Source organism: Eretmochelys imbricata, chromosome 26 (genome assembly GCF_965152235.1).
Source record: "Eretmochelys imbricata isolate rEreImb1 chromosome 26, rEreImb1.hap1, whole genome shotgun sequence".
Lineage (NCBI taxonomy): Eukaryota > Metazoa > Chordata > Testudines > Cheloniidae > Eretmochelys > Eretmochelys imbricata.
In genome coordinates this window covers 575427-591149 of record NC_135597.1, presented here as the reverse complement: position 1 = coordinate 591149, position 15723 = coordinate 575427, and the positions used below count along the sequence as shown (strand labels likewise).

At 58.7% G+C, this 15723-nt stretch overlaps 1 protein-coding gene across 3 annotated transcripts; it reads left to right on the top strand.

Annotated features, from left to right (window-relative positions):
* Window positions 1-2180: 2180 nt before the first annotated feature.
* Window positions 2181-14965, top strand: GPAT4 (glycerol-3-phosphate acyltransferase 4). Of its 3 annotated transcripts, none has more exons than XM_077805795.1 (13): window positions 2181-2317; window positions 5386-6254; window positions 9438-9507; window positions 9781-10078; window positions 10552-10626; window positions 11225-11314; window positions 11421-11514; window positions 12123-12238; window positions 12579-12634; window positions 12937-13010; window positions 13444-13572; window positions 13660-13739; window positions 14594-14965. In XM_077805795.1, the coding sequence occupies exons 2-13, from the start codon at window positions 6090-6092 to the stop codon at window positions 14700-14702; spliced, it is 1356 nt and encodes a 451-aa protein (XP_077661921.1). In that variant the 5' UTR covers window positions 2181-2317; window positions 5386-6089; the 3' UTR covers window positions 14703-14965. The 3 variants fall into 3 exon arrangements, with proteins under 3 accessions (XP_077661921.1, XP_077661920.1, XP_077661919.1); XM_077805794.1 differs by having other exon boundaries at window positions 12937-13022; XM_077805793.1 differs by having other exon boundaries at window positions 12937-13022; window positions 13444-13739.
* Window positions 14966-15723: the final 758 nt, after the last annotated feature.

Sequence of the window (15723 nt, the reverse complement as noted above, 5' to 3'; positions counted from 1 at the left end):
TTACAGAACAAGGAGCCCTGGCCCTGATTTCCCCTAGGGCAGGCAGCCCCCATTCTTCTCAACAACTGCCAGAGCTCCCTGTGCTGTTGGGAGGAGCTGAGCAAGTTTAGGTTGATTCAGGCCCTTCCCCTTGGGAGGGGTGGTCAGTGGGGCTACAGGGGCTTGTCTACACTGACAAGTTTTGTTGCCAAAAACTGCCTTTTGGTGACAAAACAGCAAGAGCGTTGGCCATAAAAAAAAACTTCCACCCCTATGAGAGACTTATCTTTTCCCCTCCCTTTATTGTCGACAAAAGAGCGTGTACATGCTGCTGATTGTTCTGTCCACAGAACTGGCTTCTGCCAGTATCCCACAATGCCTGCCCTGATTGCTCTGCTCAGTGGTTTGATCTCTGCTGCCCTGCAGGCATGCGCCCCTCCCCTTTCAAAGCTCTGGGAAGTATCTGTGTGCCTCTCCCTTGGGGGAACAAAGAAAGAGCAAATCTTGGGAATGCTCCTGTCCTGCCCTGCCCTGCCCTGCACTGGGAACACAGACTGCTGTGCTGCTTTCACAGAGCTACGCGTGATGCTGCTCTGGGCAGCTGATGGGGCTGTGGGAGAACTCGGAGAGAATCCCAAGATGCACTGCGATCGGCTCTTGCTTCCCACAACACGGCACTGTGGGATACATACCCATCGTGCATTGCTCACCCTGTCGATGATGGTGTCCCCAGTGTGGACACGATCTGTTGACAGAGGGAGCAAGTGTGAACGCCCTTTGGCAACTTTTGTTTTGTTGACTTTTGGGTGTTGACATAAGTTTTGTCAACAAAACTTGGTAGTGTAGACAAGCCCTAGGAAGAGCCTCAGATCTGCCATGACTGCAGCCTAACTAGCACTCCCCTACCATGTTACTCCTGTGTCCCCTGCTCAGGTGGGAAACCAGACTTTACTGGCAGCTTGGTAAGTAAATTAAAGCACCTCTGCCTGTAATGGCCTTGACCATTATCACAAATCAACAAGCCAGGCTTGGCTGCGTGACTTGCAATCTGCAGGTAGGCAAAGGGTTCAGATGGTGTGTGGCTATCGAGTTAGGCCTAAAAACCCTTAAAAGCCCCCAACCTTAACCCCTAGCTGGGAGATGCAAAGAGTAGTAATGTTCTCCTCTCATCATAAACAGCTTCTCCCCTGCCAGGGGTGGGTCCTGGACTGGGGCTCAGGGTTAAAGGGTTTTTTAATGTGTCCTAGGCCATGTTAAATAGCTAACAATTGCCCCCTTAGTCTCGCGGCGTTGTCATTAAACCTCTTCCCTCGCCCACCCCATCAGCGCTTTTACAGGCCCGAGGAAGGAAGTGAGGCAGGAGGAAGGGAGACGGCTGGCAGCAGGTCTGGCACCCCGCTCAGTAACGGAGCTGGGGCTTTGTCCTGCACCCTGCACCCGCTACAGGGCCAGACCTAGTTCATCACAGTGTCTTCCCGCTGAACGGCGTTTGCCTGGCGGGGCGGGACGGGGTTGCCCAGGGTTGTAGCGACCACAGGAAAGGTCCGTGCTGGGGCCGGAGAAACAGCCCCCGGGCGGGCGGGGGGGAGTGCGGAAACCCCCCACCTCGGCACTGGGCCAGCGCCGCGTGGGCGGGGGGCCAGGGCCAGCGGCCAGCGCCGGGCGGGGCGAAGGCGTCGCGGCGGCCAAGGCTCCTGGGAGCGCTCAGCACCTGCCCCAGCCTTGGCGCCTCGCCCGGGTGCTGCGCGGCCCGGCCCGGCCCGCTCTCCAGGGGACCCCCCCCCATTCTGTGCCCGGCCGCGCGCAGCACCGCGGGCCAGGGCGATGCTGCCGGCCGCGCGCCCCCGGAGGGCCTCGGCTACGGCGGCGCGTTGCCCGGGGCGGAACCCAGGCGTCCTGGCCCCGCCCCGAGCACGCCCCCGGCGTGTCCCTTTGCCGGGAGGCCGTGGCGCCGCCGCCCTCTGCTGGGCCGGAAGCATCACTACAGCGGACAGCTGCTGCCGGACGGGCCGGCACCCGCGGTGGGCGGGGCCGGGGCCCGGGCCCTCGTGCCGCGGGTAGCCGTTCGCCTTGCGTCTCTGACTACGTCACCACGTCGCGGCCATGTGACTGCCGTGACGAGGCTGAGGCGGCACCCAGAGGGCGGGGCGCCCGCAGGACACGCCCCCGAGTTCCGCGGTCCGCCGCGCGCAGTCCCTGACGCCAAGGCGGCATGCAGAGTGCTGACGCATCCCTGTGCGGGCCGCGCGAGGACGTTTTACGTAACACAGGGCGAAGGGCGGGCACGCGCACGGTACGTCGTGGAGGCGGAGCCGGAGCTCGGCGGTAGCGGCGGCAGGTGAGTGACACTGGCCCGGTTCGGCCTGGCTTTACATACCCTGCCCGATCCCTGGGAGCTCCCTGCCGCCGAGCCCCGGGGAGAGCCCCGCCCGGGCGGCAATGGAAAACCGTTATCCCCCACCCGCCGTCCTGTGAGATGGGGCCGTCCGCGCAGCGCCGCCCCCACCCCCCCCCGCCGTCCTGTGAGATGGGGCCGTCCGCGCAGCGCCGCCCCCACCCCCCCCCGCCGTCCTGTGAGATGGGGCCGTCCGCGCAGCGCCGCCCCCACCCCCCCCCGCCGTCCTGTGAGATGGGGCGGTCCGCGCAGCGCCGCCCCCACCCCCCCCCGCCGTCCTGTGAGATGGGGCGGTCCGCGCAGAACGCCCCCCCACCCCACCCCCCCGCCGTCCTGTGAGATGGGGCCGTCCGCGCAGGACGCCCCCCCACCCCCGCCCCGATTGGAGATTCCCTCCCCTTGCTCCCTCCTCGCTGCTCCCCACGTGGGCCCTGCACTGCGGCCCCACTGAGGGGTTCCCGTGTCGCGGTGGGTCCCCCCGCTCTCTGGCCTGTGCAGTGCCCGGCGCTGGGCCATTCTGGGCCACCCCCCGTCCCAACACCCCGCAAACCCCTTCCCCACGGCACCGCCGGCTCCCGGCGCTCTGCACAGCCCCGGGCTCTGCGTGGGAGATCCTGGAGGGTCCCGGTCTGGGCCCATTCAGCCTGGTTTCCCCTCTTCTGCTGCGCTGCGCGGCCCAGTTGGCTCGCCCAGCCCGCGCAGCGTGGATCAGACCAGCGGGGTCACGGCTCCCCCTCCCGCCCCCATGCGGGCGTCCAGCTTGGTGTTACCAGGCGGCACCAGCTCCGCGGCACCAGCTACGGCCCCGCGTCCCATTTCAGGGAACGGACACCTGCACTGGTGCTGCTGCCGAGCCCTTGAAACCAGGCTGATGCCCTGGGGCAGGGCCCCTCCTGCCTTTGGCTGTTCTGTTGTGTGCGGTGCAGAGGATGCTCTTACCTGTCCTGCCCCTGGGATGCCTCAGTGATTACACACGCTGCAGAGAATGGGTTGCAAGCACCTGAGTCCACTCTGGGCCGTAGAGTGGTTTCCCCTGATAGCATGGCACTGTTCTAGGAGCCATTGCTGAGAGGAAAGGGATTGCTGATCTCTCCTGGGGTTCTGGCAGGGTCCCTGTGTTCACAACAATATGTTTCCCTTGTTTAGTGCTTAGAGCAGAGCTCTGAGACCGGGGACTCTGGGGTAGAACCCCAGCTTTTCACTGACTTGCAGCATGACCTTGGGCTGGTCCCTTTTCCTCGTGCTGCTATTGCCCATGAGTAAAATGGGCAGAATGTGCTTCCCTGACTGGTTCCCAGGGGCTTGTGAGAAGTAATTGTAGTTTGTACAACATTGTACTATGAAAATCTGGTTGTTGAGGTAAAAGTTCCTCATCCAACCCTGCTGGTGGTGGAGGACAGGAGCCTGCACTGTGTGGGTGTCAGCATGAGATCCCTGCAGGGTGTGGACCCTTGGAGCTATCTTGGGAAAGCAGCCAGCTATGCAGCCTGATCTGGGCTGTTCCTGGAGGGCCTCTGAGACAATCATTCCAGCAGTTGGGTTCCACAGGGAGCGTGCAAGGGTGACACCAGCTAGAGATCCCACTGACAGTGTCACCACCCTGTCTAGAAACTTCTGTGGCTGAAGCTTGTGAGCAAAGCTGAACAGGGTTGCTTCAAACTATGCCTGGTGCTGCTGGTCATTGCCAGGGCATGATTTGAACTGGGCCATTAGGCGAGAACAGGGTGTTACATGGAAGGAATGTGCTAATTAAGTCCTATAATTCTTTCTCTTCTCCACCCAGGCACCTTCTGGTGAGTCAGGGCAGTGGTGGGTAGGCTGGCTGGGCTGACTGGTTAGTTTGCCACGTGGGAATCCTGGGTTTGGTGCATGAGGGGGCTGACATTCTGGGGAGTTAGGCGACTGATCAGCAAGGCTTGGCCCATAGGAGAAGAAGGCAGCAGCAGGGATAGGCAGAGAGTGTCTTCTCTGGGGAGCAGGGTTTACTGGGGCGGCATTCCATGCAGCACGGAGGATGCTCTTAGCAGTGCCTGATACAGTGGTGCTGAGCCAGCAGCCAGAGCCTCCAGTGTGCTGTGGGAAGTAGCGGGAAGCCAAGCGCGGCTGGAGGGTTGTCTGAAAGGGGAAGGGAGGGCTCTTCTGCTTCCCCAGCTGTCCTGTGGTTGGGAATGACTCCTCCTGCAGAGCTGGGCTTGGTGCCCCCACCTATTGCCTGTCACTGTGTATCAGAGGGTCAGGACAGGGCAGTAGGTGGATGGGAATTGCCCTCTCCCCCCACCCCAGTGATTCAGCGGGAGAAGCTCTCTATGGAGTGGGAATTGAGCCGTGTCCCAGCATGATGCAAAGGATGCTGTGCACCTGGAGGTGCCATCTCTCAGATGAGATGTAACACTGAGACACTGACTTTGGTTTTAGTCACAGTCACCTGGCAAGTTCCAATTTGGATAATCATATTTAGCCTCCTTTCATTCTCACTGCAGGATTACTTCACTTCCTGTCCTAAAGTCCATTGTAGTGCTGCCATGTGTCAAACAGCTGCCAAGCCCCACCCCAGAGAGGCTGTGTTCAGTGGTGGAAGAAATGTTTCTGGGTGTAGCTAGTAAAGTGCTCAGGGATCCCTCAGGATAGAGGTGCTGAGTGGTGATATCCTTATCAGTCAGGAGGGGGTCCCTCACTCCATTTGCTGCTCTCCTGCTCTGGACACTCACCGGCCTTATGCAGTACCTCTGTGAGCCTGCACTGATCTGAATTGCAGGCCTAGGCTGAAAATGCAGGGACCAGGAGGGTAGCAAGCCCACTTCCCAGCTGTTTGCGCTGTACCAGTGTGAGGCAGGAGCTGAGGATTCAGATCTGCTGATTCCCAAACCCTGCACTGTGAGCAGTGTGTCCTCAGCTTGAACTCTGCCCTCTCAGATCCAGCGCCTCACTGCTCCTGGGCCTCAGGAGACCCTCTGTGCATTGACGTCTCGCTACCTGATTTGCCTGACTCTGTTTTTTCTTTCCTCCCCTAGCACTGGTGGCATGTGAGGGGCTCTCTTGCCAAGAAGGCAGCTCACAGCTCAGGGGCCCTCACAGGGGCAGAGGCACTGTCCTTTTCCGCAAGGACTCCAGCATGGGTGGATGCCAGAGGTCTCTGGAATGATATTTATTACAGGCGGCAGGAGAGGCTCCGAACTAGTGGTGGCAAAGACAGTAGCTCCGCACGTGGCAGGCTCCTAGAAATACCGATTTTTCCAGAGGTCCTCCAATGCGGAATCAGGAATGGACCCCACCTCACCCCTATGAAAAGACCTCTCCTTGTTCCTTCCTCAACAAGCCAAAGGGAATTCCACTGTCTGGCCGCGCAGGAGTCACCCTGCAACAAGACTTGTTTGGTGGGCCACAGGGGGAATCCCCGTTCACACAGCTGCCTTGTTACAGTGCCACTCACAAACCCTCTAAGAACCCACGCTCCATGTTCCAGCCACGCTGAGCCCCAGAGACCAAGCTGCGCAGTCTCGCCTGACCGTTCTCTCGTCTGGTTCCCTCGCATTCCTCCTCCCGCGGGCTGCTAGGAAAGGATGTGAACTTTGGAATGGAGTCTGTGACCTGCTGGGGACTCGGAGCATGCATGGGACTGTTGCTGTTTAGCAGGAGGACTGGCTGATCGCTGTGGACAGCCCTTCTCTCCTGGCCCCAGGGTCGCAGGGCGTTGGCCTTGCCTGGACCCTCCATCATGTTCCTCCTGCTCCCCTTTGACAGCCTGGTTGTTAACCTGCTGGGGATCTCCCTGACCGTCCTCTTCACACTGCTTCTGGTTTTCATCATTGTGCCAGCCATTTTTGGGGTTTCCTTTGGCATCCGCAGGATTTATATGAAAACACTCTTAAAGATTTTCCGGGTGAGTCATGCTTCCAGGATGTACTGTGCAGGAGCTCGGGTGCCCTGACCACTGTCCATGTGCCTGGGGGAGATCCCTGCCAGGGGCATGTGCCTTCAAATAGAGGGTGTCCCTGGATGGTGGTGGTGTGGGTTGCTGAATGAGAGTTGGGCTGTTGGTGATGCAAGTGTTGGTGCTAGAAACCTCCGGGGGGGTCTTTGGAGTGACTCAGGCATCTTAGCCACACTCTGTTATTGAGCCAGCTCCAGCTCCATAGAGCTGTGCTTGTAGGTCATTCCAAAATGCCCCCATGCTGAGGACAAAGGCCTTGTAAACAAGTGCTGCAGAGACTGTATTGTCACTGGCTGACAGCAGCAGAGCCCCTCTGGAGAGAAAAAAGAACAGGAGGACTTGTGGCACGTTAGAAACTAACAAATTTATGTGAGCATAAGCTCTCGTGAGCTACAGCTCACTTCATCGGATGCTTCATCTTAGCTGTAGCTCACGAAAGCTTATGCTCAAATAAATTTGTTAGTCTCGAAGGTGCCACAAGTCCTCCTTTCCTTTTTGCAGATACAGACTAACATGGCTGCTACTCCGAAACCTCTGGGGAGAGAGGGCCTGAGTCTCACACATGGCAGACCCAAGCAAGGGCAGATTTCAGCACCTCTCAAGAACAGCCCCGTGGTGGGAGGAGACCAAGGGGAACAGGGCCTGCGGGCGGGGTGAGGAGCAGGCACCTCGTTCCTGGGGTTGGGGAGGGCTGTTCATCTGGGGCAGCAGAAACAGCATCTCTTCTTTAACACAAGTTTGGGTGAAGGAAGCTGGGTGTCAGCTGGGCTCTCTGCCCTACAGGGTCCCTGGCCACATGCTCTGCCCCTTGTGGTCAGTGTGTTCTGTGCTGCCCTCTGCCCATTGACCCAAGGAAACTTGCCTGGCACTGGGACCTGTTGCCAGCTGTAGAGTCAGTGTGGAGCTGGCTGGCTGGGGCTGTTTCCAGAAGTCCTCTCTGGACCTCTGACCTCTGAGGGGCAGGCTGGAGCCCTCACGGCGCTTCTTGGCTCAGAGAAGCCAAGTGGAATTTTCCAGTCTGTTCCTGCCTGCCCTTGACAGTCTGATCTCCTGGGCTGCCTTAAAGCTGGGCCTCCCCCGAGACAGGGTCCATGCAGGCCCAGGACTCTGCTGAGTTCCCAGGAAGTGGGGCTGGAGGAGGCCAAGGCCGCAGGAGAATGATGCTGTGTCCTCTACACTCAGTAGTGAAGTTCCATGCAGGGAACTGGAGTGCAGTGTGGCAATGCTCATGCCCAGCCATTGGTGTCTATAATGGGAAGGAGGGTGCTGCCTGAGGTGATGGGTCTCAGGCCTGGCCAACATGCTTAGCTCTGCAAGCTTTGGGGACAGCTAGGTCATTCTCCCAAGTCAGACTGTTGGTCTGTCCAAGTTCAGCCACTTCTGTACTCGCCTCTGGCAGTAGCGGTGCTCCATGATGTACCTAGCCAGTTGTGTGGGAGGTTTCAGGGGAGACTCCTAGCCCAAGAGGCAGTGTTTCCTCTGACCTCTGGCAAAGCATGGGGCATGGCCAGGATTTAGCTCTTGGAGATTGGAGACTACCCTAGGACATGTCTGCCTGGCTGTGAAGGAGCTCTCATCAGCCTTTCAGGGCTTAGGGCTGGCTCAGTGCTGCCAGCAAAGCAGGTGTGATCAGAACTCTGCAAGGGCCCTTTCCCCCAAAACCTTGGTAACAGGGACTGACCTCAGACAGGAACCTGTCCAAAGGCTGCCAGGACACAATTCCGGCCTCGCTCCCCTGCTGGGAGACACTGGGGCTGGAGTAGGTGTGCACATTTTCTTCTCCTTAAGAGTTTGTTTTCAAGGCCCAAATTAAGAAGGCAGGTGTGATACGGACAAGTTTGATAGAATTCTGGTTTTAATTTCTCTAATTTTGGCAAATGATAGCAATGTTTATTTTTAAGCATTTTTTATTTTTATCCATTTAATTTTTCACTGTTGTGGGAAATTGGGGGGGGTGGGCAGACAGTTATATAATGACAGTAGACATTGAGATTCATAAAGTTCAAGCTTTATAATGGTTAAAACACAAACTTGTCAATATCACAAGTCAGAGTTCACAAAGTAAATCTCTGTAAGTTAAACTCTGATAGGTTCTCAAGCAGCCTTTTTCCCTTTGCTTAGCTGTACATTTTGATCGTTATCGATGGAATTATTTTTTTCTGTGGTTTGCATGTGTATGGTGAAATAGACATTTAGAGAAAAATCTAACCCTTCCCAGCCTAGCCATCGAGAAGGTTCCGTGGAGGGCGGGCAGGCTGGCTGGAAATCCAACCTGTGTGTTTGTTTATCTGGTGCCCTTGGGGAGCAGCTGAGGGGGGAGATTTCTGTGAATAAGGGTGATCTGGGCATTGATTCTGGCTGTTGCTGCCAGATAGCTGCCTGGAGGCTGCTCAGGGCTGCTGTTTGTGAGCAATAGTGCACAGAGAAGTAGCAGCAGCTGTTAGCCAAGTGGGAGAAGGGAGGGGTCCCAGCCCTTCACACTATTGGCCTGCTGGTTCCATCAGCAACCTTGAAATGCAGCCTCTGATTCCATGAGGGAGGAAAAGAGAATCGGAAAATAGTGCTGGGTTAGTCACCTGATGACCCTGTGCTGGAGCCCCCTGCCAAGGGGCAAGAACAAGTGATCAGGGTCCATATGGAGTCCAGCCAATGGCACCCATGTGAGGGAGCAGCAAAGTGCCATGGGACTGCCTGAAAGCCGCAGAGCGTGCTCTGGGGCTGGGGAGAGGTGTTCCATAACGCCCTCCCCCAGCCCTGGGGTAGTTGTTGCTCTTCTCTGAAGTTCCTCTGCTCTGTCTGTATCTCTCAGGTGACATGGTGCCCAGAAGGGAATGCAGATGCCTGCACAACAGTCTCTCCCAGTGGGGCTCTCCCCCAGCTCCAGCCCATGCACCATCCTCATTAGTAGCCAGGTCCCGCAGCAGACAGCTGTCCTGGCTGATTGCCTGTGTAGGCTAGTGGACTTTCCCAGCCCAATCCCCATTCTCTCCTCTCTGTAAGCTCTGACCTCCCATCAGTGCTGTGCTGAGAACCCCTCTTCGAGCTGCTGGAATGAGCCCTACCTCTGCCCCCACAGCCAGGGACTTGAAGCCTGGGGGGTTGGAAGGCCTGCTTATCTAGTGTCTCTTTCAGTGGGCGACGCTGAGGATAGAGCGTGGTGCCAAGGAGAAGAACCACCCACTGTACAAGCCCTATGTAAATGGTGAGAGCCTGCCGTCCCCTCCCATCAGCAGCTCCATGTCTGTGTGTGCATGTGGGAGGTCCTTGTCATGGGTGGGTGGGAATGCCTTATCTCTGGGCAAGGGAGATATGTAGGGCACACCTGGTTGTGGGTGTCCCATGTCTAGGACAGGGCCCAGGGCTGGCCCCACCTGCAGGCAGGAGGAGGGAGGGAGGGACCGGGGCTGGCCCCACCTGCAGGCATGGGGGTGGGCCTGTCAGGCTGCCATCGCTGGAACACGTGGCCGTGTTGCAGGTATCATTGCAAAGGAGCCCACATCCCTGGAGGAGGAGATTAAAGAGATCCGTCGGAGCGGCAGCAGCAAAGCCCTGGACACACCTGAGTTTGAGCTCTCTGACATCTTCTACTTCTGCCGCAAGGGCATTGAGACCATCATGGACGACGAGGTGACCAAGCGGTTCTCAGCTGAGGAGCTGGAGTCTTGGAACCTGCTCAGCCGGACCAATTACAACTTCCAGTACATCAGCCTGCGCCTCACTGTGCTGTGGGGGCTGGGTGTGCTCATCCGGTACTGCTTCCTGCTGCCACTCAGGTGAGGAGCTGCTCCTGGCAATGGCCTCCCTGCAGGGCACCCCTGGCACTGCACTGGCTGGCGCGTTGGCTGCTTCCAGTTGTCTTGCCTACAACAAGAGAGGAGCCAAGGGCTGATGGTTAGAGCCAGGGGCTGGGACTTGAGGCTCCTGCCTCTGTCTTCAGCCCTGGGAGAAGAGTGTGGTCTGGTAGTTAGATCAGTGGCGGGGAGCCAGGGTAGTGTGAGCTGGGATGGGGGAATCCCAAGATGGCCACGTACATTCCCATGGGCCCATCCTCTCTGCAGCAGTCCCAGCTGGCTCAGGGGAGCCAGAGGTGCTGGGTCCTCCTGGCAGCACAAGGACACAGAGAGACACCCACCCTGCAGCAGGTCCATTGAGAGACTGCTGCCTGGCAGGCAGGAGCAGGGCTTCACACCCACGAGGCTGCATGGAATTTGTTCACTGGCCTGTAACATCCCTCTCCCTTCTGCAGGATTGCCCTGGCCTTCACAGGCATCAGCTTGTTGGTGGTTGGCACCACAGTGGTGGGATATTTGCCCAGTGGAAGGTGAGTTGGCCCTTCACTGAACATGGAGGAGTATGGATGGAGGGGCAGGAAGGGGAGTCTCCCCCTCTACATTCCAGCCACTGTCGAGATGTATGTCTGTGGGTGAAGGGCCAAGGTGACTGGCACCTGCCTCCCTGGGGGGACGGACACAGCAGGATCTATGCCACAACTTTGCCTCTGTGGCAAACCTCACAGCCCTGAACTCTACAAAGGAGCAAAACACAAAGCCCAGCTCAGATGAGCAAAGTGTCTCTCTCAGTTCGTGGGTTTCTCTCTCAGCTTGTGACTAGCTTGGAAAGGGGTTGGGCTGGACTGATGGATGGGATGGGAGCCAGCCTGCATGGTGTCCCAGTTGGGCTGGGTTAGTACAGTTACAAACACCTCTGCCCTTCACATGCTCCATGAGGGGAGGGGAAGTTGTTGTACACTCTTTTGTAGGGTACACAGTCAGGTCAGCCTTGTCACTCCCCCACCCTGTATTCCCAAGCTCCCCCAGCCCAGTATACGCACCAGCTCACCACTTGGCCCTTGCAGCAGCTCCTGGCTCAGGTGGCTTGTGGGGCTGTCTGTGGTAACAATCTCTGCTCTGCCTCTGCAGGTGGAAGGAGTTCCTGAGCAAACACGTTCACCTGATGTGTTACCGAATCTGTGTGCGTGCCCTCACCGCCATCATCACCTACCATGACCAGTAAGGGGCAGCACCGTCTCCCAGCCTGCCTTGCCGTGCTCTTCCCCGGCTCAGGCTGGGCTCCCGCGTCCCTTGTCACCCCATTTTGGTTTTGTGTTGTATTTAGGGAAAACAGACCCCGAAATGGAGGCATCTGCGTGGCTAATCATACCTCCCCCATTGACGTGATCATCCTGGCCAGCGATGGCTACTACGCTATGGTAAGGGCCGCTCCCTCCATCCCCAGAGAGGCCTTTGCCCTGGGCAGGTCGCTGTGCTGCTGTACGTTGGAGCCAGTGCTCTTCTGCCTGGGGGGAGGAAGGTGTTCTGAGGCTTAGGGAGTTTGCAAAGTGTGTGGACCTGAATGGGCTTGTCTGGGGCCCCGAGCCTGGATACACAGCCCCTCTCACATCTGGTTGATTCCCCGCAGTGGTTCAGCAGCCTCTGGGCACCCCAGTTGCAAAGGCCAGTGCTCCTTTGGTGTGGGGACGCAGGACTTCCAGAGGCCCCAGGACATTTGCCATTAGTGCTGTGGGCTTTGCTGGCTGTGGAAAGGGCAGGTCGCAGTCTCAGCCTGGCCACCCTGAGCATAAAGTGTATGATGAGGATCTGGGCTCCTCCCAGACGCTCCACTCTGGCAACTTTGGCACATCACCCCTCAGGTGTGACCTTCCCCTAACAGCCACCTGGGAGGGGCAGGGCTGTCTCTCCAGCCCTCTGCTGGGAAGGGGACAGAGCAGGAAATCTGTCTAGTTATGAGGCTAGGAGCTGCCTGGCGACTCCTGCCGGCCAAGGCAAAGACTTTAACCTGCATCTTCCTCTGGCTCAGGTGGGTCAGATCCATGGCGGGCTCATGGGCGTGATCCAGAGGGCCGTGGTGAAGGCGTGTCCCCATGTCTGGTTCGAACGCTCTGAGGTCAAGGATCGCCATCTTGTGGCCAAAAGGTAGGACAGCAGTCAATAGCTTTCTCTCAGGCAGGGGAAGGGAGGGCCTGCTGGAGATAGTGGGTTCTCCGCAACTCCATACAGGCATGGCTGGGGAGGGTGAGCCAGGGCTGTCTGGCTCCAGGGGAGGAGGAACCTGCTTCCTGTCAGGGTTCTGGTTGTCCCAGGTGGCTCTTGGGAGCCTGGGAGCTGTCCCGTCCCAGGGGCATCACATGCACCCAACGAGTGCACCCTAACTGAAGGTTAATGGGTGCGCACTGTATGTTCAGGGCTGCTGGGTGCAGAACCAGCAGGGCGCCCCAGGGAGCTGTGCTAGTCAGTGACTCTCTCTTCCCTGCAGGCTGACAGAGCATGTCCAGGACAAGAGCAAACTGCCCATCCTCATCTTCCCAGAAGGTGAGCTGCAGGCCAGGCCACACTGACCCATGGCGGGTTGTGAAGTATGCCGTATGGCTGATGCCAGCATGTGTGTCATCCCCTCTCCTCTGGGGCAAGGCAAGGGGGGCCTGCATCCTCAATGTTGCCAGAGCTCTGAGGCTGTCCCTCAGGTCAGGGCTGAGCCAAGTGAGCCCGCAACAGTGCTGGGCACTGACTGCCGTGGTGGGGGGACCCCAGGGCACCTTCCTCGTGTTCCCAGCCAGGACTCTGGCATATGCTCACAGAGAGAGGCTGAGGCAGCTGCACTCATCTCTTCACAGGCACCTGCATCAACAACACGTCTGTGATGATGTTCAAGAAGGGAAGCTTTGAAATTGGAGCCACAGTCTACCCGGTAGCCATCAAGGTGCAAGCAGCTCCCAGCCTGGGGCAGACAGCAGTGCCCCTCTGGGAGGTTGGCTGCATTGAGCCCATCCTGCTAGGGCCGCTTGTGGAAGGCGGGAACAGGGGTGCTATAGAACAAGGCCCTTCCCAGTGGCCATGCGGGAAACTGGAGGGGCATAGACCCAGCTTCCCTGCAGCAGGGCCCCAAAGCTGTGAAGCCCCGGTTGGCGTGAGAGGCTGTTCTCCGCTTTGAGTAGTGGGCAGTAGGGAGATGGTCCTGCATCTCTGGGGCTCATCTCATGAACCTATGCTGTGGGTGTGGGGAAGCCGAGATCTGGCCATGCTTGTAGGCTGGGGGAGCCTGACTGAGGCCTTGCCCGTGGTGATGCCCCGGCCAGGCCTGCTGTGGGTCTCAATCTCATGGGCTCTCTCGCTCTCTGCAGTATGACCCGCAGTTTGGAGATGCCTTTTGGAACAGCAGCAAGTACGGAATGGTGACCTACCTGCTGAGGATGATGACCAGCTGGGCCATCGTCTGCAGCGTCTGGTACCTGCCACCCATGACCAGGGAGGTGAGTGAGGGGGCTGTGCCAGGCCTGTGGAGGAGCTGCCGAGGGCTGGGTCCCTTGCTCGTACTAAACAGCTCTGCTCTCCCACAGCCTGAAGAGGATGCTGTCCAGTTTGCCAACCGGGTGAAGTCAGCAATTGCCAGGCAGGGAGGCCTTGTGGATCTGCTGTGGTGAGTCAGAACCAGAACCTCCCCTCCCAGTGCTGGGTCCAAGGCCTCAGAGGTACCTGGCTTACTCTGCTCCCAGGCTCCAGCCCACAGGAGGGAGGGCCAGCTGCCAGAGCCAGCCTTCTGGCGGCCTGGTTCAGGAGGGCTGTGGTTGTGAGGCAGGCAGCAACTCCTAGGTGCAGTACGTGTCCATAGGCAGAGTGTGGGGGCTGAGGGCACACAAAACCCCACTGAACCGTGCAGGGGCACGGTGGAGTTTTCTGGGGGATCCTGGAGAGGGCAGGGCTGTCGGGTGCTTGGAGCAGTGCACAGAGCGCTGCCTGGAGGTGTGTAGGCCTCAGATCCATGCTGTAGAGAAGCATGTGCTGAGCATGCCCCGGCAGGGCCCTCTGGAGCCTGCAGCTGCATGTGCAGCCTAGACCAGCTGCCTCTTGCTCATGCTGTGTGGGCCTTACTCTCGAATGCCAGGTTGCGGTGGGACACCCTGCTTCTAAACAAACTCTCCCCTGGGTGCTGTCCTGGAATAGCAAGCCAGGCAGGTGTCCTTTCCCGATCACTGGGGCTTCAGAGGCTGAGAATGAAAGTCCATCAGCCAGGCTCCTGTATCGCAGCCAATGGCTGAGCAGGTTGGTCCCTCTGCTGCCGGGGGGTCGGGTGGCTGAGCACGGCCAGGAGCCCCGGACTTCTGAGTTCTGGCCCTGGCTCACCGAGTCACGGGAAAATGAGGACAGTGCTCCCATCCCAGGTGTGTGAGAGCTGGTCAGGGCAGCCCCAGCACCAACAGGGCTCGGGGAAAGGTACTGTGAGTCCAGGGCAGCCCTCCCCCACAGCCTGTCTGATGGCTCGACTCTCCGCAGGGATGGGGGCCTGAAGAGGGAGAAAGTGAAGGACACGTTCAAGGAGGAGCAGCAGAAACTCTACAGCAAGACGATTGTTGGCAACCATGAGGACCGGAGCCGCTCCTGAGCTCTCTGCCTGCACGCTGTCCCCGGGCCCATCTGGAGTGCTCTGCCTCCAGCGCTGCCCCGGGCCCCTTTGGAGCCACGTTGTATCCTGGGACTCAGGCTGCTCCAGAGCTGCTCAGCCCACTCCTCCATCCTCTGGCTCTGCCCCAGAGACACTGTGCTGCCTGGAGCCTGCAGGCCCCGAGTGGCTGCTGGTAAAGATGCCTTCTCGTTACTGTTACAGCTCAGCCCGTTGCAGGGCCAGCATTAAATGGAACACTGACAGCTGTGCTGTGGTCTGTGGGGCCTAGTGGGAGGGGCTGGGGGGGCGAGTCGGTCAGTGCCAGGCTACTGCCAGCAGCCAGGAGAGGGGTCCCTGCTGCCACAGATACCTCAACAGCAGGAAGGGACCTTGTAGGCCCACCCCTCTCAGTGACTCTTCTGAATAGCACCTCAGAGGTGCACAGCTTGGGCGCGTTGCATTGCCCTGTGCCCCAATGGCTGCAGCGTCAGGGTTCCCTCCTCCGGTGCAGGAATCCCCTATGGCTGGATGTGTCAGCCCCCCAAGCTCTAACCTCTCTTGGGGAAGCCAGGGGATAGAGGGACCCACCTGCACTCAGAGCTGCTATACAGATACATGCGCCACCCCACCCCAGCTTCTTCCCTGGACGGTGGGGTGGGGACCGTGTGGTGCAGGGAGGCAAGTGGGCCCTGCTGGTGACGCTTGGGCCCTGTGTCAGCATCAGGCCTTGCGGGGAGCGGAGTTCTGTGCAGACACATGCAGCTGTGAGCTCATGAGTGTAATGTCAAATTGCTGCCAGTCTCCTGTGTCCCTAGTGTATTCCAGCCCCAGGGTTGCACCCTGCACTACCTTCTTTTAGCCCCACCCATGCAACCAGCTCTGGGGTAGAGGGCATCAGCCATTTCACAGCCCACAGCACCCCAAGGAGAGCCTGTGCATGGCAGCACCACCTCTCCTCTCCTCTGGTCGGTGAGACAGATGGCGTGACCACCTCTAGGGTGAGAGGAGAGTGCAGTCTCCA